The 19,432-nt window shown below is 30.2% G+C and overlaps 5 protein-coding genes across 16 annotated transcripts; 3 read left to right on the forward strand and 2 right to left on the reverse strand.

Moving 5' to 3' along the window:
* Nucleotides 1-274: 274 nt before the first annotated feature.
* On the forward strand, nt 275-998 carry LOC122573223. 2 transcript variants are annotated; one of them, XM_043739315.1, is made up of 3 exons: nt 275-473; nt 587-773; nt 846-998. In XM_043739315.1, the coding sequence occupies exons 1-3, from the start codon at nt 369-371 to the stop codon at nt 932-934; spliced, it is 381 nt and encodes a 126-aa protein (XP_043595250.1). In that variant the 5' UTR covers nt 275-368; the 3' UTR covers nt 935-998. The 2 variants fall into 2 exon arrangements, with proteins under 2 accessions (XP_043595250.1, XP_043595251.1); XM_043739316.1 differs by having other exon boundaries at nt 288-449.
* LOC122573218 (GATOR complex protein MIOS-B) lies at nt 972-5,042 on the reverse strand. The gene is made up of 15 exons (XM_043739301.1): nt 4,631-5,042; nt 4,341-4,538; nt 3,974-4,273; nt 3,664-3,891; nt 3,426-3,587; nt 3,168-3,349; nt 2,971-3,104; nt 2,790-2,903; nt 2,362-2,725; nt 2,148-2,286; nt 1,946-2,084; nt 1,668-1,875; nt 1,355-1,566; nt 1,197-1,269; nt 972-1,127 (listed from the first exon to the last, which is right to left on the reverse strand). Exons 1-15 carry the CDS (start codon nt 4,749-4,751, stop codon nt 1,122-1,124), a joined length of 2,580 nt encoding a protein of 859 aa, XP_043595236.1. The 5' UTR covers nt 4,752-5,042; the 3' UTR covers nt 972-1,121.
* A 189-nt stretch (nt 5,043-5,231) lies between these two features.
* On the reverse strand, nt 5,232-10,279 carry LOC122572895 (ras-related protein Ral-a). Of its 4 annotated transcripts, none has more exons than XR_006318591.1 (7): nt 10,149-10,279; nt 9,134-9,262; nt 8,845-9,053; nt 8,590-8,764; nt 8,050-8,166; nt 7,865-7,915; nt 7,280-7,387 (listed from the first exon to the last, which is right to left on the reverse strand). XR_006318591.1 is itself a non-coding variant. In XM_043738552.1 (7 exons), exons 2-5 carry the CDS (start codon nt 9,236-9,238, stop codon nt 8,050-8,052), a joined length of 606 nt encoding a protein of 201 aa, XP_043594487.1. In that variant the 5' UTR covers nt 9,239-9,262; nt 10,149-10,279; the 3' UTR covers nt 7,280-7,387; nt 7,865-7,912. The 4 variants fall into 4 exon arrangements, 3 of the variants coding, with proteins under 3 accessions (XP_043594486.1, XP_043594488.1, XP_043594487.1); XM_043738552.1 differs by having other exon boundaries at nt 7,865-7,912; XM_043738551.1 differs by lacking the exon at nt 7,865-7,915 and having other exon boundaries at nt 5,232-7,387.
* Nucleotides 10,280-10,292: 13 nt separating this feature from the next.
* LOC122572892 (6-phosphofructo-2-kinase/fructose-2,6-bisphosphatase 1) lies at nt 10,293-17,860 on the forward strand. Of its 8 annotated transcripts, none has more exons than XM_043738543.1 (8): nt 10,293-10,405; nt 11,695-11,836; nt 13,745-14,172; nt 14,428-14,799; nt 14,877-14,978; nt 15,268-15,502; nt 16,046-16,173; nt 16,909-17,860. In XM_043738543.1, the coding sequence occupies exons 2-8, from the start codon at nt 11,758-11,760 to the stop codon at nt 16,963-16,965; spliced, it is 1,401 nt and encodes a 466-aa protein (XP_043594478.1). In that variant the 5' UTR covers nt 10,293-10,405; nt 11,695-11,757; the 3' UTR covers nt 16,966-17,860. The 8 variants fall into 8 exon arrangements, with proteins under 8 accessions (XP_043594478.1, XP_043594477.1, XP_043594474.1 ...); XM_043738542.1 differs by lacking the exon at nt 10,293-10,405 and adding an exon at nt 10,730-10,853; XM_043738539.1 differs by lacking the exon at nt 10,293-10,405 and adding an exon at nt 10,959-11,303.
* A 136-nt stretch (nt 17,861-17,996) lies between these two features.
* Nucleotides 17,997-19,268, forward strand: LOC122572894 (YEATS domain-containing protein 4). The gene is made up of 4 exons (XM_043738550.1): nt 17,997-18,179; nt 18,373-18,654; nt 18,727-18,907; nt 18,980-19,268. Exons 1-4 carry the CDS (start codon nt 18,129-18,131, stop codon nt 19,150-19,152), a joined length of 687 nt encoding a protein of 228 aa, XP_043594485.1. The 5' UTR covers nt 17,997-18,128; the 3' UTR covers nt 19,153-19,268.
* Nucleotides 19,269-19,432: the final 164 nt, after the last annotated feature.

A 19,432-nucleotide genomic window follows, 5' to 3' on the forward strand; every position in this document is an offset into this window, starting at 1 on the left:
TTAGATGGTAGAACTCAAAATGCTACGTAGCTACTCATATATGTCCAATAAATATACTGACCAACTTTTTGCAAGAATTCACTACACTGTAGTGATTAAATCTAATACGGAGATATATTTAATATATAAAAATAGTTCATTATAATGTCTTGAATGTTTTAATAATTGGCCAGAAAATAAGAATTTAAGTTCTATCATTTTATTCACCAATTCATAGCTTATGTTAGATCTAGTATTTTAGATCTAAAAGTTGATTGTCCGAAAACACCATATTTAAATCACTGTCATGTCACTATAATGCTTCGATGTATAATGTATAATTTTCAAAACAGTTTTTGGAAGTAGAGGTATTATTAACAAAGAAGAAAATGATAAAAAAGCGTATTGAAGGTCGTCAATTGGCACAAAATGTTGGAGAACAAGTAATTATACTTGGCACTATTGGAAAAGTAAGAGATTTATTTGATATTAATGTAAGAATATACATAAATACCATTACTCGATGCCAATAGTTGTTTCTGACTTATAGTATTTATTCCGTTAGAATTAGTTATGTTAATTTATTGAAATATTTTTTAATTTCTAGAAAGGTTCAAACGGTAAAAATATAGAATTAAAAACGACCGATGGTGTACAAGTTAATGTAACTTTACCAGTACCAATTGATAACGATGCTGAAGGTTATATAGAAATACATGGCACATTACAATCCGCATCTACAATGAATTGCAGTAATTATATAGTATTCCCACTTAGTATGACAGAGAATTTTGGTAAATTTCGATCTTATTTTATATACATATACATCGTAAGGTGTATAAAAATAAAGAAAATATTAATTATAGATGTCGATCGATATAAACAACTCATGGTTATCTTGAATGTATTAGGACCAGGAAAATGGAAAATGTCTGAAGATGAAACAGGGTTTTAAATTTATAATTGTATAACCTATAAAAATGCTTAAAAACTTTTTATAAGAATACGATTATTTTAATATATATGTCGAAGTGTAAATTATTCTTTTATAATAAATTTAAATAATATCTTGTTCACAAGACTCATTATCCTTCGTTTATAATAATATTCATGTTGTTCCAAGAAATGTACAAAATGAAATCCTAAAACTTTAATGAGTATCATCAGTATTATTTAAAGCTTTTAGAATCTTAGTTTTTTATTTATGTTATACCCACTGCTATTTTACATGATGCATCTAAAGAGAAGCATCTACATGTACATGAGGTTACTGGACATTCTGAATGTTGCCTGTTTAAATAAAACAATAAATTATTTAAAAGAGAAAATATATGAATTAGAGGAAATTAATACGTATGATCTTAAGATATATTACCGAAACCAATGTGTAATATGATCAGCATGACCACCATGTCTACATGTTTGACACCATGTAAACCAATTACTAAATTCTGTCAATTTATTATCACATTCTTCGCTTCTACTAACACTGGATGTTGTCATTTGCAATCCACTTACTGTGCCCATATGCATCAAGCATATTGCGCATCGCGGTAATGGTTTTCTACAATTTGGACACGAAGACATCTACAAAAAAGTAAGAAGACATTATTTTATAAATATAAAATATTATTTTACTTGAAACTTTAATTATTGCTCTATCAAATATTCAAATAGGGACATATTACCTTCAGTTTATTGGGTGTACTTCCTAACCTGCCAAAAGGTCCTCTTGCTCTACTTAAACCTTGCATAAAGGCTGATATACTTTTACCACAAAAATTACAAGAAACATATATTTGTTGCGGAGGCTTTTCATTCGTTGAAGACCTCATCGCAATATCAAAATGAGCCCTCTGGGTCCACATTTTCCAAGCATTCAAAAGATTTCTATAACTTTATTGCAATTTTTGAAGTTATATTTACTTCCCATAATCTTTTAAGTAAATATTGTTTATTGTAGTACCTTGTAATCCAAACTTGGACTTGATTTTCTTGAAGTAATGTTGGTGTAAATGCTCTAATAGCTATTAAACTACAACTTTGAACATCACCGGTAATTTCTAAGTACCGATTTAATAATTGTATACCTTCTAAACTAGTACCTAAGACGCAATACATAATAAGTAAATATTATAATTAGCATGTGTTTATTAAATTATGCAAACCTGTCAAAAGAAAACCCGCTAAATTTCCTTCATCAGTTAACTTTTGAGTTAATTTTTTTAAATATTCGCTTAACTTATTATCCGATAAAAACATAAGTGCAAAGGCTACTCTGTCTTCAACTGCCATACCGTTTTCATTCTAAAAATATTTATTTTTTTCATTTCATATATGAATATTATGTTTTATAAGGAACAAAGATCAATGTGTACTTACCAAAACGTTTTCATAAGAATCGTCTGCTGTTAGAAAAGCAAAAGTTGCTCTCAAATAAGGGTCTGTAAGTTGAGATCTACATTTTAAACATGATTCTCTCCACATACTATTCCGGTCTTCGGAAAATCCTGATAAAGCCATAGCAACGATATTTAAATTTGTAGACATTGACATTTTAGTAGCTCCTCGATTTAAAATTTCGATAGCTTGCCGTAAACACAAATTAAAAACTGCAATTGCTGCTGCTCTTGGATATGCTCCTTCTCTTTCTAATCTTTCTAAGAATAAGTTATCATAAAGGGTATTGGTATCTTTATCAAATCTCCAACCACACAAAAGCAATCCTTTATCTCTGTCTGCAGATCTATTATATAAATATTAAATTATGTTACAAAGCTTTAGTATAATACATTGCATGTATTTTATACCTGTAAATTTTTGCGGTATGATTAGATCCTATATCTGACCAAGGACGATGAATTAGTTCCGACTTTAGGAAACCATTAGTAGCTCCTTGTTGGCCATCTAGTTTTAAAACTGTTCTATGTAACATTAATAGATATTATTTCGTGAATTTTCAGATATATGATTAGAAAATCATTAATTTACCTGACACCTGGATGTTTATTATCTGCAGATGGTATAGTGCCATCCTCTACTAAATAGCGACTTAAGTACAACCACTGCCATAAGTTTTTCAGAGTTTCATTTTCAGCCAATTCCCCATTCTGAGCCAGCTCTGGCTACAGATATATATATTAAAGATGTTATATAAAAAATATAAATTGTAAATTTCCTTAACTTACAAGTAAGCCATATTCTGAAGCAGCACGTGTTTTAGTTAAGATAGAAATATCGTTCAGGGCTTTGTAAATATTATCATTACTGCATATATATTTAAATGATTTTGAAGCATGATTCCAGGCAAGATGAGATCGTGTTGACCAGTTTACTGTAATTCTTTCACAAACTGTATAATCTGTAAGTCCTTTAAAAGGATAAAATAAAATCAGAAACATTTTGTTTTATAATTTGTATAAGTTTATAATATGATATTGTCAAACCTTGTTGAGATATTGCCAATAATCTGTTCACGTGTGTTGGATGCCATGAAAAACTTACAGGGCTATACCAAGGTGGTGCAACTGTTCTTTCTAATGCTCCAGGTTCTGTATCTTCTCCTCCTCCAATTCCACAATGTTGAATGTCATACAAATGCAGTGTCGCTTTATGAAAGATGATATCAATGCTTACTAATACAATTTATGATTAAATTAAGAGAAAATTAAATTGATACTCTACCTGAGTCTTTTTGTAAAGCACCCAAAAGATTGTGCCTAGTTGGGCACCATAATACTTTCGTAATTTGTCTAGTTTGTGATAATGTTAAAACAGGTTTTTCAAAGCATCTTGTATCCCAAATTGTTATCTGATTATCAACACTTGAAAGTAAATGATAATTATTATGCGGATTTACTGATACATTATAAACAGCTTTAGTGGCTGTTGTGTTGACCACTTTTGCAGAATCTAATATAAAATAATATAATGTATATATGACAAATTACATTACGTATAAAAAATATGCAATGACACTGTTTTATTATAATACCTCTGAAATCAATGATTTTTAATTGTTTGTTATTAGTGCCAACTACCATACATTTTTGTTCATGTTTGAACCAAGCAATAGAATGTATAGTTTCTGAAACACCAACTTCTGCAATAGGTCTCATAGAATCTGTCTGCACTGTATTGTGGTGATGCACTCTTTCAACGGTTTGCAAACCTTTATTTATATCCCATAATAAAATGGAATGATCTTTACTATGTTTATCTAAACCAGACACAATTAAATTTGTGTCTATGGGATTCCAAGCAACTGTATTGCATTGTCTTGCATGTTTTGGGACTATAATAATTTGTAAATGTAATAAAATATAAATGTGTAATAGATTTTATTTATTGAAATAATTTACCTAGTTCCTTCCCACTAAGACCTTGGGAATCAAAAATTGTTGGACCAAAAGTAGTTAAAACAACTTTTCCATTTGCTTGTCCAACAGCTAATAGAATATCTGGTTCTAATTGTGGATATATATCAATACATTTGACATAATGATGATTAGTATTTGTTGCAAGTAAATGAGCAACTGTAGAATCAGAAATCTTTGTATCTGTAACGAAAATATAAGATATGGAATAACATTCTATTTCTACTAAACTATGTATGAAATATAATTATATTTTATAAGAGACATTTACTCACATAATTGTCTATTATTGTCTTTTACTTGTATTACTTCATACAAACAGATTTCTGTACCCCATGTAATAAATTTATTGGCATGAACTGGAGACCACTGTATATCAAGTTTAATACTACTCATTTTGTAGTAGTTTTATGAAATTTTGTCAACAAAAATAAAATACATTACTCTAACTTTTTGCTTAAAATAATAAAAAAAGGATGATGCGTTTTGCGGCTATGCATTATGATTCTATTTTCTGATCTTAAAAAATGTTCCTTAACCTCGAACATATTTTTTTAACAAACATTTTCATTTAAATCTGACACTTCAATATTCATTTTTTTCGACTGTTTTACGAATGATTCATGGTAACTTTGAGTGTTAATAGTAAATTTCAGTGACAACAAAAAATTTCTATACGTTTATACTTCTGATTGGATATTTGTGAAATTTGTCCAATACTTGTACCTCCATATAACGGGTACTCAAAAAGTACAGATAACTATAATCATAATTTGTTACAAAAATTATTCGATATTTAATCAAATATTATTTGATAGTTAAAATTTTATTGTAATTTGACGATCACTAAATTATTAAGAAATAAAAATTCAGGGCTATTTTTGTTACATTATTTTATATTCATATTTATTTATTTAACTTTGTGCAGAGAAAATAATGTATGTAACATTGCACTTACATTACATATACTTACATCATACAATTTGACTAATTTACTAGTTAGTAATACATTTTCATTATCTTAAGACGCATGATGTATGTGTGTGTAAAAATCATATACAACATTGCTCTTCTAACTTGCACAAAATAGATTCTAGCAAAAGCTATAGATACATAGTTAAATTATAGTGTTGATAGTACATGATAATTACATAAAGAATGATTTAATTTATGATAAAGCGACAATTTTATATTTATATGCATAGCGTACATTTATGAATAATTATAATATGTAATATATCTCCTATACAGATATTCATGAGATGAAATTTTTTTAATTTATACACACTGATAAGCTATATTAAAAAACTTTATTATATTATTAATTTCAATTTCTTAATAGTGAACACTTAAAAAGGCACAATTAATTTCAATAGTACAAAAATATCAAAAGGAAAGTGCAGAAAAAATATTACTTATTCTCTAAAATGTTATTTAATAAATATGTTTCAAATCATAACCATTTTGTAAAATTTCAGTACTTAATAGTACCTACATGCGTGTGTGTGCGCGCGTGTGTATATATATATACACACACACATTTTACATATATATATATATATAGGTGTAAAATGTAAATATAATATCAAGATTTTCTTATTTTTCCACGAATAAATGCACCTCATAGAGGTTCAAGTCTTTTAGATTAGCATTAATAATGTTCTCAGTCTATTGAAATACATTAATTTATAGACACAATATTTTGTATACATTTTAATTACTTGCTTAATAATAAGAATATGTATTTTTGAATAATGACTTGTGCTATATTTATATTTAATGATCTTTTTAACCAAAGGTTAAAAAGGTTAAAGGTGAAAAAAAGTTATATTATTTTTCAAAATAGAACTACTTTCTCTGAAAATCAGAATCAACATTTTTGTTGTTTTCTCAGATGTAAATATAACTATTCTATTTATATTTGCTTGTTCAGAAGAGATACAAAGCTATTTTAATATGAAAATAATAAATTGTATTACATTTGTACATAGCTGTATATTGCAAACTAGTCTTATAACATATTACAAATGATAAATAAACTGTGGATTAATTACCACATGTATGTCTTCTGTACTTTACAGTGCTGTGACTGTCTCATTCTAGAACAAATTTAAGCAAGTCGAAAATATTAACATTTTATTAATAAATGATAACATAAAGCAAGAGTGCTGAAATCATCCAAGGATTCAAAGAAACATACAAAATACACCAATGAATATATAATAATTTTATTTGCAAATAAAATCAGTTACAGTGTTCCTATAATAAATATTTGCAACATTTTTTTTTGTTAACCATCATTAAATCATCACGAAATATTGTGCTTAGTATACATGTATAATGTATACATACATGAACATACACTGCATGAACATGTACATATACATACACATTAATCTTTCTCCTTCACCTTTTCTGTTCTTCCTTTCATTTTTATAGCATTTAATTAAATAACTATATATATTTCAGCACTCTAGTGGTAATGAAAAATTTTGAAATGGGTTCATCTATATATATAATGTAATTTTGTGCATTGTTAAAAACTTTGTTACTGTTATTGCATTATAATAAATATTGCGACATAAATTAACAGTAGTATCTACGAATTATAATTATATGCACCAGTACATTACAAATTAATTATTTAGTGGTTTAGTGGAAAAGAGTACAAAGTTTACACCTATTAATATGATAATTATTAAATAACATTTAAATTATGCGTTCTTAATACAATTGCTTCATATTTATTTTTACTGTCAATTCACTGTAAAGTGTCAGAAAACTTCCTTCTGCATATGTATGTGTATGTCACGCACTTATATGTATATATGGATGTATGTATGTATATAAATACACTTCTCTTACTCAGGTTTTTGCAATTAGAAGTCGAACGGTCCATTATAGCAACTATACGCGTTGTTTTATGTTTGTTAGAGCAAAATACAGCAACTTCTTTTTTTCTGTTCATTTCCATCTCCTTGGTTTTCCTGTGCTTTACGTGCAGCTATTGCACGCATTAAGTCAAAGAATACCTGCAATAGAATATAAAGAAACTGTCAATTTCCATTTTATATCTCTATTTAATATTTAAAAACCATGGTTATAGTAATTTTACTATGTATTATCAATATTAGGACCAAAAATAAAATCTATTTTCTGTCCGTATCTGTCGCTTAAGTTTTATTTATTAAATTGATGGAACTAAGATATAGTATGAAACGCGTTGAATAAATAGAAGTACAGTGCGACAATGTATGGTATCTGCATCGCTAAAATAAACATGCATATCAATGAGCTATATTTACTATGTCATGTAAAAATTTATAAATTCATTCCCATTCTTTTTGCTTTTATAATAAACGTCTCAAAAATTAACGAAAAAGTCAGTCTGTGCCTTTGTAATTTGTGATATTGAATTGAAGTTGTACATGCATATGCAGTGTTTCAGGCATAAGCTGGAAACAACATAACAAGCGAAATTTATATAAGTAATTTTCTTTTGTACATGCCTGAGAGACACTCTTGCAGAAGGTTGATACTTTTGGTATAATTGTTACCTGCTGATAATTGCACATATAAATACTTATTTAAATTTCAGAAAAAAATGAAAAGAATACTGCAATGTACAAAATTTCTGAATCATCATCCAGTTGTCCATTTATGAAAGATCAAAAACAGTGCAAAAAAAGCAAACCTATAGAATTTTGCACTTCTTTTTCTTCCTCTTGGCACGGTCCTTTCCGCGACCGTTGCTTGCTGACTTATCTTCAATCTTGCGCGATCTTATTTCACGCATCAAGTCGAAAAATACCTGCAAATGTGCAATTGATGCCATCTCAAAGCTTCAAGGCTTGAGAAAGTGCTTTATAAATTTAAAAAGAAAAATGCAATATACATTTATATATTGTATTATATTTATATCAGTATGTTTTTATTGCAGAATTATGTGTGCAAAAGCTATAAGATGTATGTGTAGCATAGGAAATAAAACATACAGTAAATTATATGTAAAGCTAATTAAATATATTTCATGCAATTTTTGTGTTCTAAAAACTCTAATAAATTTGAGACGATAACAAAATGTCAATGATGCATGTGCATTTTTTTACATACAATTATAAATATATAAATTTTGTCATTATTAACATAAAATTGTTAATAACGTTAATTTTCTAAGAGACATTTATTTCCATATAATGCCTATAAAAGTTGAAACGTATAATTTAATCATTACCTTATCAACATTTTCTTTTGTCTTTGCACTTGTTTCTACATATGGTACACCCCATTGTTGTGACCTGGCTTGAGCTTCAGCTAAACTAACTTTTCTCTTTTCTTGTAAATCACATTTATTCCCCACTAATAAAAATGGAATGTTTTCATCGTTTTTTACCCTAAGAATCTGTTCTCTAGATATATAAAATTAAATAATTTTGCCTTGAAAATCAAATACATGTAGGTCCCACAGATTAAATAACTAGTTACTCACCTAAATTCTTGAGTAGCTTGAAAACTATCATCCTCAGTTATAGAAAATACACAAAGAAATCCTTCCCCACTTCGGAAATAATTATCCCGAATTGCTGCATAATCTTCTTGTCCTGCAGTATCTAATATGTCTATTTGTACTTCTTCTGCATCCAATACAACTTTCTTTCTGTAGGAATCTGCTTTTGTAGGTTCATAATCTTCAACAAACTAATTTGTATGTAAACAGAAAACAATCAATCAATAATATAACACGATTTTTTTTATATGCTTTTATGAAATCAGTGTACCTCATCATACATAAATTGTAACGTAAGAGCAGATTTGCCTACACCTCCACTTCCAACCATTATAACCTTATGCATTGCTTGAGTGGTACCTGGCTTTTTGGACATTTTTGGACTTTTTGGTTTATTTTTCTGAAATCATATATACAAAGATTAATATTAAAGATAAAAAACCTTAAAACTTTATTTTATATAAATACTGGCATGTTTTAATTAAACTAAACGTTTTTCCACAAATGATCATTATTAAAAGACATTATATTAAACAAAGGCAGGATGTGAAACTACTGTGCATGTGGGAAATCCAAGAATAGGGTCAGCAGTATACATTTATTTATATTCTGTTTATTTCACACTTGTTTATGAGATACAAATTAATTATATCTATTGATTTGATATCATATCTATAACATCAAAATAGCTTTTATCATGATAAACACTATCATATAATTAAAATGTATAATTAAAATATTATAATTAAAATAATGTATACATAAACACATATATATTTGTAAGACCGATAGTACCCTAAAAGATATCTTAAACAATAAGAACTTTTTCAAAAATATCACACTAATCATCTTTTCTTAGAACCAATGTATTAAAAAAATATTACACAAAAAGGTTATTGTAACGTTCATAAATTACCAAATTAATTTATGTTTTTTTATAGTTACAGTTATAAAATGCAAGACCAACCAGTCTAAGAAGTATTTTGATATATACAGAAGCATTTAATATTTTTATATTAATACATTAAACCTGTGGATATGGGCATAAGAAAAATTAATTAAAATGGTATATATCTTTTCAGGAAAATTAAAGTAATATTTACATTTTTATACTTAGTTGTGAGGAAAAAACAATAAAATAATTAAAAAAAGATTGTAAATGTATCAGAGTGACGAATAGTGAAAAAGGCGGTGCCACACGCCCAATTTTAAGAATGTCTATTTCATTCTAAATTTCCGAAATCTCATTCTGCATGTACCACTGTACATCTTAAAATATCTCCTACCTTAAACGATGACAATCTCGAATTAGTAGGTTTTTTAAACTCCTGGTATCGGATAATTCTTCCTGTTTTTTTCTAAGAGCACTGCCGTCGCGTTTTGCTTTACTGGATCGCAATTGATAGTACCGATAATTAACCATAGAGGTACCCATGCACTCTACCGGCACCTTTCCATACTGTAATACCGGCGCTCAAAGTAGTTCAACTGTTCTCCGTTCAATTTTAGTGTTAAAGAGAAATCTTGTAACTTAAAAAAGACGGTAATGTATATCTTATATTACTCTTATAAAAATCTAGAAATATTAGTAAGTTATTCTGATCAATATAAAGGTTTTATACCTGTCCATTTACAAATAAGAAATCTTATTCAAGGTAAAGAATTTAACAAAAGAACAAAATCTGGACGCTAGTGATCCCTAGCATGATAATCTAGTCCTTTTTTTAGAACTCTCCCTCCCCATACGGCACGCAATACAATAACTAGCTTTTTAAAGAAAAGAATCTTTTCCTCCTTTAAAATATATTTAATGTATCTACGTATCTATAAGAGACACGTCATAACTGGTACCTTCTGCAGAATCACATGCTCCTATTCGCTACATTTTTAGTTGCGAATGTTTCTTATTGGTTATCGAAGCAAGTGATAAAATAAGCGGGGATTCGGTCAAACTTATCATTTTTACGGAAAACCACAGATTTTCGCATTTGGTAAGCAACTATTTGCAATAGGTACGACAAAGTATAAGGGACAACTTCGTTTCAATGGTCTCATATTTTTCTATATCAAACCAGGAAGAATTGGTTAGAAAACAATAAATGACGTCAAAAGAAGTCGCGTGATCATTCTCGAGGCTACGGACTGGCCAGAAGTATCTCATATAACAGTGGTGTTTGTCAAAAATCCAATATATATCTATAATTCGTTTTCATCTTAAAATAAATATCGTTCTTTCAGCATATCAATTCCTTTTCAAAAAGATATGTCTTATGTATACAACGAGAGTATTTGTAACACAGTAAAACGTCATTTGATATTCGTTTTATAAAAGAAAACGGAGCCACACGATGAGAGTTACTGCTGACAAGATTTCCCCGCACCACGATCTGTACGTAATAATAATCGCTGTAAGATTCAAGGGATATGCATTGCGTTGCGCGGTGCGTACTAAAGTCTGGACTTCTCCGGTGAACAGTAGATGCGCATAGTTCTCCTGAAGAAGAATCTTCTCTCTCTCTCTTTCTCTCTCTCTCTCTCTCTCTCTCTCTCTCTCTCTCCCACATTGGTGAGATAGCTCGCGGTTGCGATTCCCTGTTGCAGCACTTTCGTCAAATCTCACCGTTTCAGTAGTTCTGCGATAATAACTATATAACATCATATACTAAATTTAACGCACGATGACATTCTGTAAATATCAATTATAGGATGAGGCCACAGTGACAGTGAACTTAACACGACGAACTTCTAATGCGTGTTTAATAAGTGACACATACGTGGAGTGTTTTGGTTTAGTGAAATTGAGATTTCAGTGTTCCTTTTCTTAATAAACAGAGGTTACTGAAACATCTGTACGAGTCTACTGAGGCTGAAAGAAGATCTACATGGTGTCGTAGGATGACTGATCCAGAAATCAAAATGCATTACACACCACCGAGCTCGGACACCATTCAAACAAAGCCTTTTCCTATTCGTGGTAAGATGTACTGAAAAATAATATTGTTATTTCCCCCATAAATATTGAAACCTAAATATAAATAATTAAATTTAAATATTTTTAATACTTATTTTTTGCTTTTTTAATTAATAGAAACTGTTGTATTGAAGTTTTTTGAAGAAACAATTGAGAAGCGAGACTCATTTGATTGCAAAGTGAATTTTTTTATTAAAATACTTGTCATTTGTTTTCGTCTTTTTGATATTTATTATATTCTTAGAAATATTGGTTTCTCTACAAATATATGCTATTTATCACGTGGGTTACTGTTACTGTATTCTATCATTATCCTATGAGAACATAACCTGAAAAGATACTCCATGTTGAACCGCGTGAGCCGCATTCACACGAATGACACGATTACGTAGGATACGTATGTATGTGACAAGAGATCGTATTAATTGACTGAAATCTATGGTAACGTGAAACTGATTGAAACCGGTACGAAGCTGTATTTGACACCATAGGAACGACTTTAATTTTGACCTTGATTGCAAAGATTCATTGCTACGATTAATCCACCTTATTTTCAGAATTTCTAGTTTACGCGTGTTCATACAAACATTCGATCATCAGTATTTTATTATAGAAACAAAGTATCTACTGTCAAGTGTTTCTCAAAAGTCAATGAAAATTCTACATTAGAAAATTTCTATTGTATAAATATTATTTCAATAAACTTACGAGAATAATCCCAAATAATCATAATATGAAAAACATCCATTAGAACACAAAAGAATATTTGTTATATAAACAATGAAGTACCGTAAATACTGTTTCAGCGCTGGTTGTAAGAGTTCCAAAGGTAATTGATTTATTAAGTAGATGGAAGAATCGCCGATTTGATGCGTTTCTTTACCTCATGAAAATTTGCAAAGGAGGCATTTTTTGTGGTTATATCTTTCCTGCAATTGTACCTTGGTCTTTGCTCGATTACTAAAAATAGTTGAACGATAAAGTTAATCTGAGAATATTGGACGAAAGATGAAAAATGATGGCATGCGTTTACATGTTTGCAGAGCCATAAGGTTATTTCGCAAAGAGCGTCAGATAACAAAATGTTTACGTTTGAAAAGCTGTATCGGAACCAAACACGGTTCATATCATCATAATGTGATCTAATTTTTATCTAGCGAAGATCATCGAATCGTAAAAAATGCGTTGAACTCACAACTCAATTTCCGTTATTTTGGTTATAATTCCGGATCGATTATTCCCGTATTTTAAGCCAGTGAAAATAGGCAAGTAGTCATTAATAGCACTGACCCGAAATTGCGTAAATTTCTTTGGACAGCTAGTTGATTTCGTTCTCGTTATAAATCTAAGGCATGTTAAGAGCATGAGCGATCTACGCAGATTCAGAGACCAGACTTCGTACGATTATGTATCTTCAATTATCAGATATTTTAACGGAACATGCGACTGAGTAATAATAACAACAAATTAATACGATAATTTTCTCGCATTTGAAGGACATTACTATTAATATACCAGGAAAACTAACAAAGACAAATAAAAAATATATCTATGTACATATGTATACATATGTATAAAAAATATATAGATAAATAAAGCACGCATTGTGCACGTATCGAAACGAAATACCAGACTAATATTACTAGAAACCAACAGTTGCCATTTACTACTGGGTGAAAATTGAACGATATCGCACAGTGACAATTGCACTTGAAAAAATTAATTTCCGTTTCATGTTAGGTAGATTATCTAAATGAAACCCAATAACTGGTTGATGTGTATGCACAATGATATTTAGATCCTAATCCGATAAAATTAGATCTAATCAAAAATATTTTCTTGAAAATGACCAGCATACGATAAAAAATAATTCTGAAACTTTCTTTTATTTAATATGTTTGATAATTGCAGGCGAACGAGCGAATTGTGTAAACAAGCCGCATGTGATTGCTATGGTGGGGTTGCCTGCCCGTGGTAAAACGTACATCTCAAAGAAGCTGTGTAGATACCTCAATTGGATTGGTATAAATACAAAGGTGTTCAACTTGGGAGAATACAGGCGACATGCAACCACTGCTTATCAATGCCACGAATTTTTCCGTCCTGATAATATTAAAGCAATGGCAATACGTACCCAGTGCGCGATGGACGCACTTAAGGACGTCTGCCAATGGTTGGAGAGCGGGGACGGCGAAGTGGCTGTGTTTGACGCCACCAACTCGACCATCGAGAGACGACATCTAATCAGGGACATCGTGGTCGAGAAAATGGGCTTCAAGCTCTTCTTTGTCGAATCTGTTTGCAACGATCCTGAGATCGTTGAACAGAATATTATGGAAGTAAGGAAATTGCTCTTCTAAGTCCATTTGAATCTCGTAATAATTCTTAAAGTATTGATCTACATAGATTCAGATGTTTTATTTCTAAATATTGTTTCAATTTCTTATCGGATAATGTATAAAATACACAGGAAATGAAAGAGCTTTTCCTTTTTAATCAATTCATAAATTAGCTTTGATTCCTTGTGACAAAATTATTAACATTTTAATTAAGAAAGATTAACAATTAACAACATAAAACTTTTTAACGTGTAGGTAAAAGTGAGTAGTCCAGATTATACGAATATGAACAAGGAGGAAGTACTGGCTGATTTCATGCTGCGAATCGAGCACTATCGAGAAAAGTATCAGCCATTAGACGAGAATCAAGAAAGCGATTTATCCTTTATGAAAATTTACAACACTGGCGAGAAAGTGCTGGTCCATAAGCACGAGGGTCACATACAAAGTAGGATAGTTTATTACCTTATGAACATCCATATAGTGCCACGTACGATCTATTTAACTAGGCACGGCGAGAGCGTGATGAACCTCGAAGGTAAGATAGGCGGAGACTCGGAATTGAGCGTTAGGGGCTGGGAATATGCTAAAGCATTGGCTAACTACATCACTGGTCAGGATATTCAGGTACGAGCATAGACATGGGGCAGAAAAAAATCTTGGATTTGTATTTGTGCAAACTATAACATTTTTCATAATTGTAGGGATTGCGAGTGTGGACTAGCTGGCTGAAGAGGACCATTCAAACGGCAAGTGACGTGAATGTGCCTCAAGAAAGATGGAAAGCCTTAAATGAGATTGACGCGGTAAACGGAGAAATAATTAATTACTTTCGTTTTCAATGAAAATTTATCAAATGATTTTGAATAGAATGAAAAACTATTGTTTCTTACACTTTATCGTTCAAAATTCCTTTTTAAATATTTGATTAACGTTGGACTAATAAAAGATGGCTTTCTTTGTATCCCGTAGACAGTAATTGCATTAGGGTCAATAAAACATTTACTTTATATATAATAAAAGTTATTGAATGACAAAAAAGATATTTGCATATAAAATTATTTATCATAATAATTAAACCATATTTATGCACAGGGTATTTGTGAAGAAATGACTTATGAAGAAATCGCAGAAAAGTATCCGACAGACTTTGCCGCGAGAGATCAGAATAAATTCTCATATCGTTATCCGAGAGGAGAAAGTTACGAAGATCTGGTCGCGCGATTGGAACCAGTGATAATGGAATTAGAACGACAGGGTAATGTTTTGGTTGTTAGCCACCAAGCAGTTTTGCGATGTCTATTTGCTTACTTCCTAGACAAAAGTGCGGGTAAATATATTTATTTACAAATATTTTATTTATATGGTCGATATTAGTACATAAATAATTGAGAGAAGATATCTTTATCAGAACGACTGCTTAATCAAATTAATAAAGGATGAATAAGGTGCATCCATATCGTAAATATAGAAATCATAGTTATACGACATAAACGTATGTATACTTGAGCAGGGAATATCGAAGTTGTATAACTTTCGACCTTCGACGTATCGAAATGAACTGAATAAAATAGATATATATGCAAAAAGTAAGATATCGGGAGTGACGAAATTATACGTATGACGGAAGTCCAAGATACCCGTCGTTCTTGTTTACATAATTTCATTTCCATAAGTTGCGAGCAGTTTAATCAATTTCATACGCGTCGAATACATACGTAATCTATCTTACACTTCAAACCATTATTTGATGAGTAAATAATATTTATCTTTTCTCATGATATTATTTTTCTCATTGTACTTCATGTGATTCAAAGATTCCATTCTTTTTTCACTTTATAAAATAATTTTGATCATATTTGTCTCCTTCCAGATGAATTACCATATTTACAAGTGCCACTACATACTATTATTAAATTAACGCCAGTTGCCTATGGCTGTAAAGTGGAACATATTCGATTACCAATTGACGCAGTGAACACTCATCGACCAAAACCAAAGGTAAAAATGATCACAATTGACTAGTAGCAATTGTTTCTTTTTCCTTCCTTGTAAATACATCCTTATACCGAGCAGAAACAAAAGAGAAAGAATAAGAAAAAATTGACACACTCTTATTTTGCTTACTCATAATAAAATACCTCGATTCCTCAAGTTTCTTATGTTTTAATGTTCTCAGAATGCCTGACCATTAGTGGATTGGGACTACTTCCTCGTATCTAATCTTGATTTAATGTGTCCTAAATGTCATCCAATTCTAAGCTTTGTATATTAAACAGTGCGTCGCATGTACTTCTCTGTTAGAATAGTATGGGTAATAAACAATGTGAGACGTCGTATCATGCACGTAGATGTCAATTTTAGTGTTAAATTTGTTGTCACAGTAGCCTGTATATATTTGTAATTATCGTCACCGTAAAGCACACAGAAGGATTGCATTTATGGCCCAGTTTGTTTAATAAATCGTATATTTTATGGTAAATTATTTACTCGAGTGAAACGTTGATCGTCGTAGTGAATAAGTGCTCTGGAAATAAAGTATATGTTTATATATGTTTTAACGGTACGACGTGACCATAAGAGTTATTATTAAAACCTGCTTAATTATTTATGTGCGAATTACCTTTTACATCTCTGTTCATCTAGATGGAGTAGAAATGTAGTAGCTAATGCTTAGTATATGGCTACAAACCATTGTCTAAACGATGTAACGGTCGTTGTATAAACTCTTTTCAGATCCCGGGATATCTAGAGGAACAATTCCGAAGGAAAGAAAAATTGCCTCGCACCTGATAACGACAACATTGTAGCACGACAGAGCTAATTCTAATCGTCGTTACGAGGTGCTGAAGACGCATTCTTTTGGCAGCTGGCTGCCTTTATACGTCCGATGCAACGTGCATCCATTTAACTCCTTATTTTAATCAAATATACACGAAATATGTCCGATATCATCCGACATTATTTCTATACAAATTACGTGATCAAAGGGTTCCTTTCTGTTCTGTCGATTTTCTAATATGTGCCGTATGATAGTGTAGCGTTAAAATGTGACAAATGTTGACTTGTGACGAAATACAGATGTTTGTATGTAATCGAAATCACGGAGAGAATCCTATGAAACTTAAATGCATATATAACCACATACATATATTTGTTCCGATACTGAGTTTCCTGATATCTAAAATCCTATATCTATATTTTGAGTATTATATTTAAAAAATGGTATCGCATTAAGCAGGTTTAACTTCTCGATTTGTTACATATTTCGTGTTGTTTGTAAATCGTCGCTAGGAAAGAAAAAAAATCAATCCCCGCAGGTATTTCTAACATACATAGTGGTTATATAATGACGTTTATGTATTTTATAGAAATGTTTTATTGATACTAACATATTCTGGCAATTATGAACTTATCAAATTACATATATTATCGATTAGGAAACAGCTGTCTTTAATCTTCTACGGAAACTATCGTGTCGAGCGAGAATCATGTTATATTTCAAAAATTTATCTCATATGATAATCTAGTTACTGGTATTAGGGAATAGATTTCAAAATATTTTTGTCAAGAAGATTATGCTGTGTGGAAAATCGAGAACTTTTTGAAGTGTAATTTATTTTAAGAGAAGTGTACATATTTTTTTAATACCCTTCACGATGAGAAAAATACATTTACTTGAAAACAATATACTCTGTTTTTTAATTTCAATTCATCTTTGCATCTAAGATTAATATAAATGTTGAACATTTAATTGCGTCCTTATATTTTTATTACATTATAAAAAAAGCGCAAAAAAATGTTCTTTCCTATAATAAAAGCGTGTCGAATATTTAGCACCATGCCAGATAGCGCTAGTGTAAACTAGGTAACGCTGAAATTATTGGCAGTAATGTCACTTAGTTGATATTTTCCAATATTTTGTCTTTATGTAATGAACAGGACAACTAATCAGGATGATGGCAACAACTAATGAATTTGGCCCTGACTCTGGTGGTAGAGTTAAGGTATATTTCCTTTAAATAGTGTGAAAAGTTCGATGCACTTTTATGTTCCTAACCTATACATATAGAAAAAAGCAACAAGCAAATGTAACGTAATAGTAATTAAAATAACAATTATTCGAGTATTTAGTAAAGTTTTTAGTTTAGTAAAGTTGAAGAAGAATGAAAAATAATTATTTAAATTTTATTGAACCAGGGTGTTACAATAGTGAAACCAATTGTGTATGGAAATATAGCCCGTTATTTTGGTAAAAAAAGGGAAGAAGATGGCCATACACATCAATGGACAGTTTATGTTAAACCATATCATAATGAAGACATGTCTACATATGTCAAAAAAGTTCACTTTAAATTACATGAAAGTTACAACAATCCAAATCGTATTATGACCAAAGCTCCATATGAACTCAGTGAAACTGGTTGGGGAGAATTTGAAATTGTGATTAAAATTTATTTTCATGACCCTAATGAACGTCCTGTAAGTAGATCCTTCATAATTCTAAGCATATCAATCATGCAAATTTATTGAAATTATTTATATTCTAAATAGGTAACTATATATCATATATTAAAACTGTTCCAAACAACACCTGAGATACAACTAGGGAAAAAGAGCTTAGTGTCTGAGTTTTATGAAGAAATAGTTTTCCAAGATCCAACAGCTTTAATGCAACATTTACTGAACTCCAGTAAACCTACAACTTTTGGTGTTTGGCGCCATAATACAGATTGTATATAGTCATTTTATTTAAATTAATGATTTAATATACATATATAAAAATTATTTTTATTCTATTATGCAGTTGAAGCCAAAAAGGAGTCTACAATGAAAGCAATAATAGAAGCAAGAAACAAAATAAGATTGGAAGTCATAGACTTTAAGGAAAAATTAACCTTAGCAAAGGAAACAATTGCTAAATTTAAAGAAGAGATTGCTAAAATTTCTAAAGCTGGTGGAAGTTTATCTGTTGCATAATCTAAGCATTTAAGGAATTTTCTGAGATTATTATGAAATAAAAGAAGTAGTTTTAGTATAACAGACAATTATAAAACAAATAAAGAATGTAAAATAAATGTACATATTGCAATTAACATCTAGGTATAAACAATAAATTTTGCATAACATAAATATACATTCATCTTGCAGAATGCATTAAACAATAATGCTCTATGTATATGACAGTATAAATTTTGTTTCGATCATAAATCGTGATAATAATAACCGTTTTCAATCTATTACTAATAATTATTTAAGC

This window comes from Bombus pyrosoma, linkage group LG11, assembly GCF_014825855.1.
Source record: "Bombus pyrosoma isolate SC7728 linkage group LG11, ASM1482585v1, whole genome shotgun sequence".
Taxonomy (NCBI): Eukaryota; Metazoa; Arthropoda; class Insecta; order Hymenoptera; family Apidae; genus Bombus; species Bombus pyrosoma.

Coding starts and splice junctions, on each gene's coding strand:
- LOC122573223 (XM_043739315.1), top strand. CDS start 369: ATGATAAAAAAGCGTATTGAAGGTCGTCAATTGGCACAAAATGTTGGA. Junction 474..586: donor GAGATTTATTTGATATTAAT/GTAAGAATATAC, acceptor TTTAATTTCTAG/AAAGGTTCAAACGGTAAAAA. Junction 774..845: donor TAGTATGACAGAGAATTTTG/GTAAATTTCGAT, acceptor TATTAATTATAG/ATGTCGATCGATATAAACAA.
- LOC122573218 (XM_043739301.1), bottom strand. CDS start 4,751: ATGAGTAGTATTAAACTTGATATACAGTGGTCTCCAGTTCATGCCAAT. Junction 3,350..3,425: donor ATTGGCAATATCTCAACAAG/GTTTGACAATAT, acceptor ATCCTTTTAAAG/GACTTACAGATTATACAGTT. Junction 2,726..2,789: donor CATACCGCAAAAATTTACAG/GTATAAAATACA, acceptor TTTATATAATAG/ATCTGCAGACAGAGATAAAG.
- LOC122572895 (XM_043738551.1), bottom strand. CDS start 9,238: ATGTCCAAAAAGCCAGGTACCACTCAAGCAATGCATAAGGTTATAATG. Junction 8,765..8,844: donor CAAGCTACTCAAGAATTTAG/GTGAGTAACTAG, acceptor TTATATATCTAG/AGAACAGATTCTTAGGGTAA. Junction 8,167..8,589: donor CAAAAGAAAATGTTGATAAG/GTAATGATTAAA, acceptor GCACATTTGCAG/GTATTTTTCGACTTGATGCG.
- LOC122572892 (XM_043738539.1), top strand. CDS start 11,211: ATGAGAGTTACTGCTGACAAGATTTCCCCGCACCACGATCTGTACGTA. Junction 14,173..14,427: donor TTGAACAGAATATTATGGAA/GTAAGGAAATTG, acceptor TTTAACGTGTAG/GTAAAAGTGAGTAGTCCAGA. Junction 14,979..15,267: donor CCTTAAATGAGATTGACGCG/GTAAACGGAGAA, acceptor ATTTATGCACAG/GGTATTTGTGAAGAAATGAC.
- LOC122572894 (XM_043738550.1), top strand. CDS start 18,129: ATGATGGCAACAACTAATGAATTTGGCCCTGACTCTGGTGGTAGAGTT. Junction 18,180..18,372: donor ACTCTGGTGGTAGAGTTAAG/GTATATTTCCTT, acceptor TTATTGAACCAG/GGTGTTACAATAGTGAAACC. Junction 18,908..18,979: donor TTGGCGCCATAATACAGATT/GTATATAGTCAT, acceptor TCTATTATGCAG/TTGAAGCCAAAAAGGAGTCT.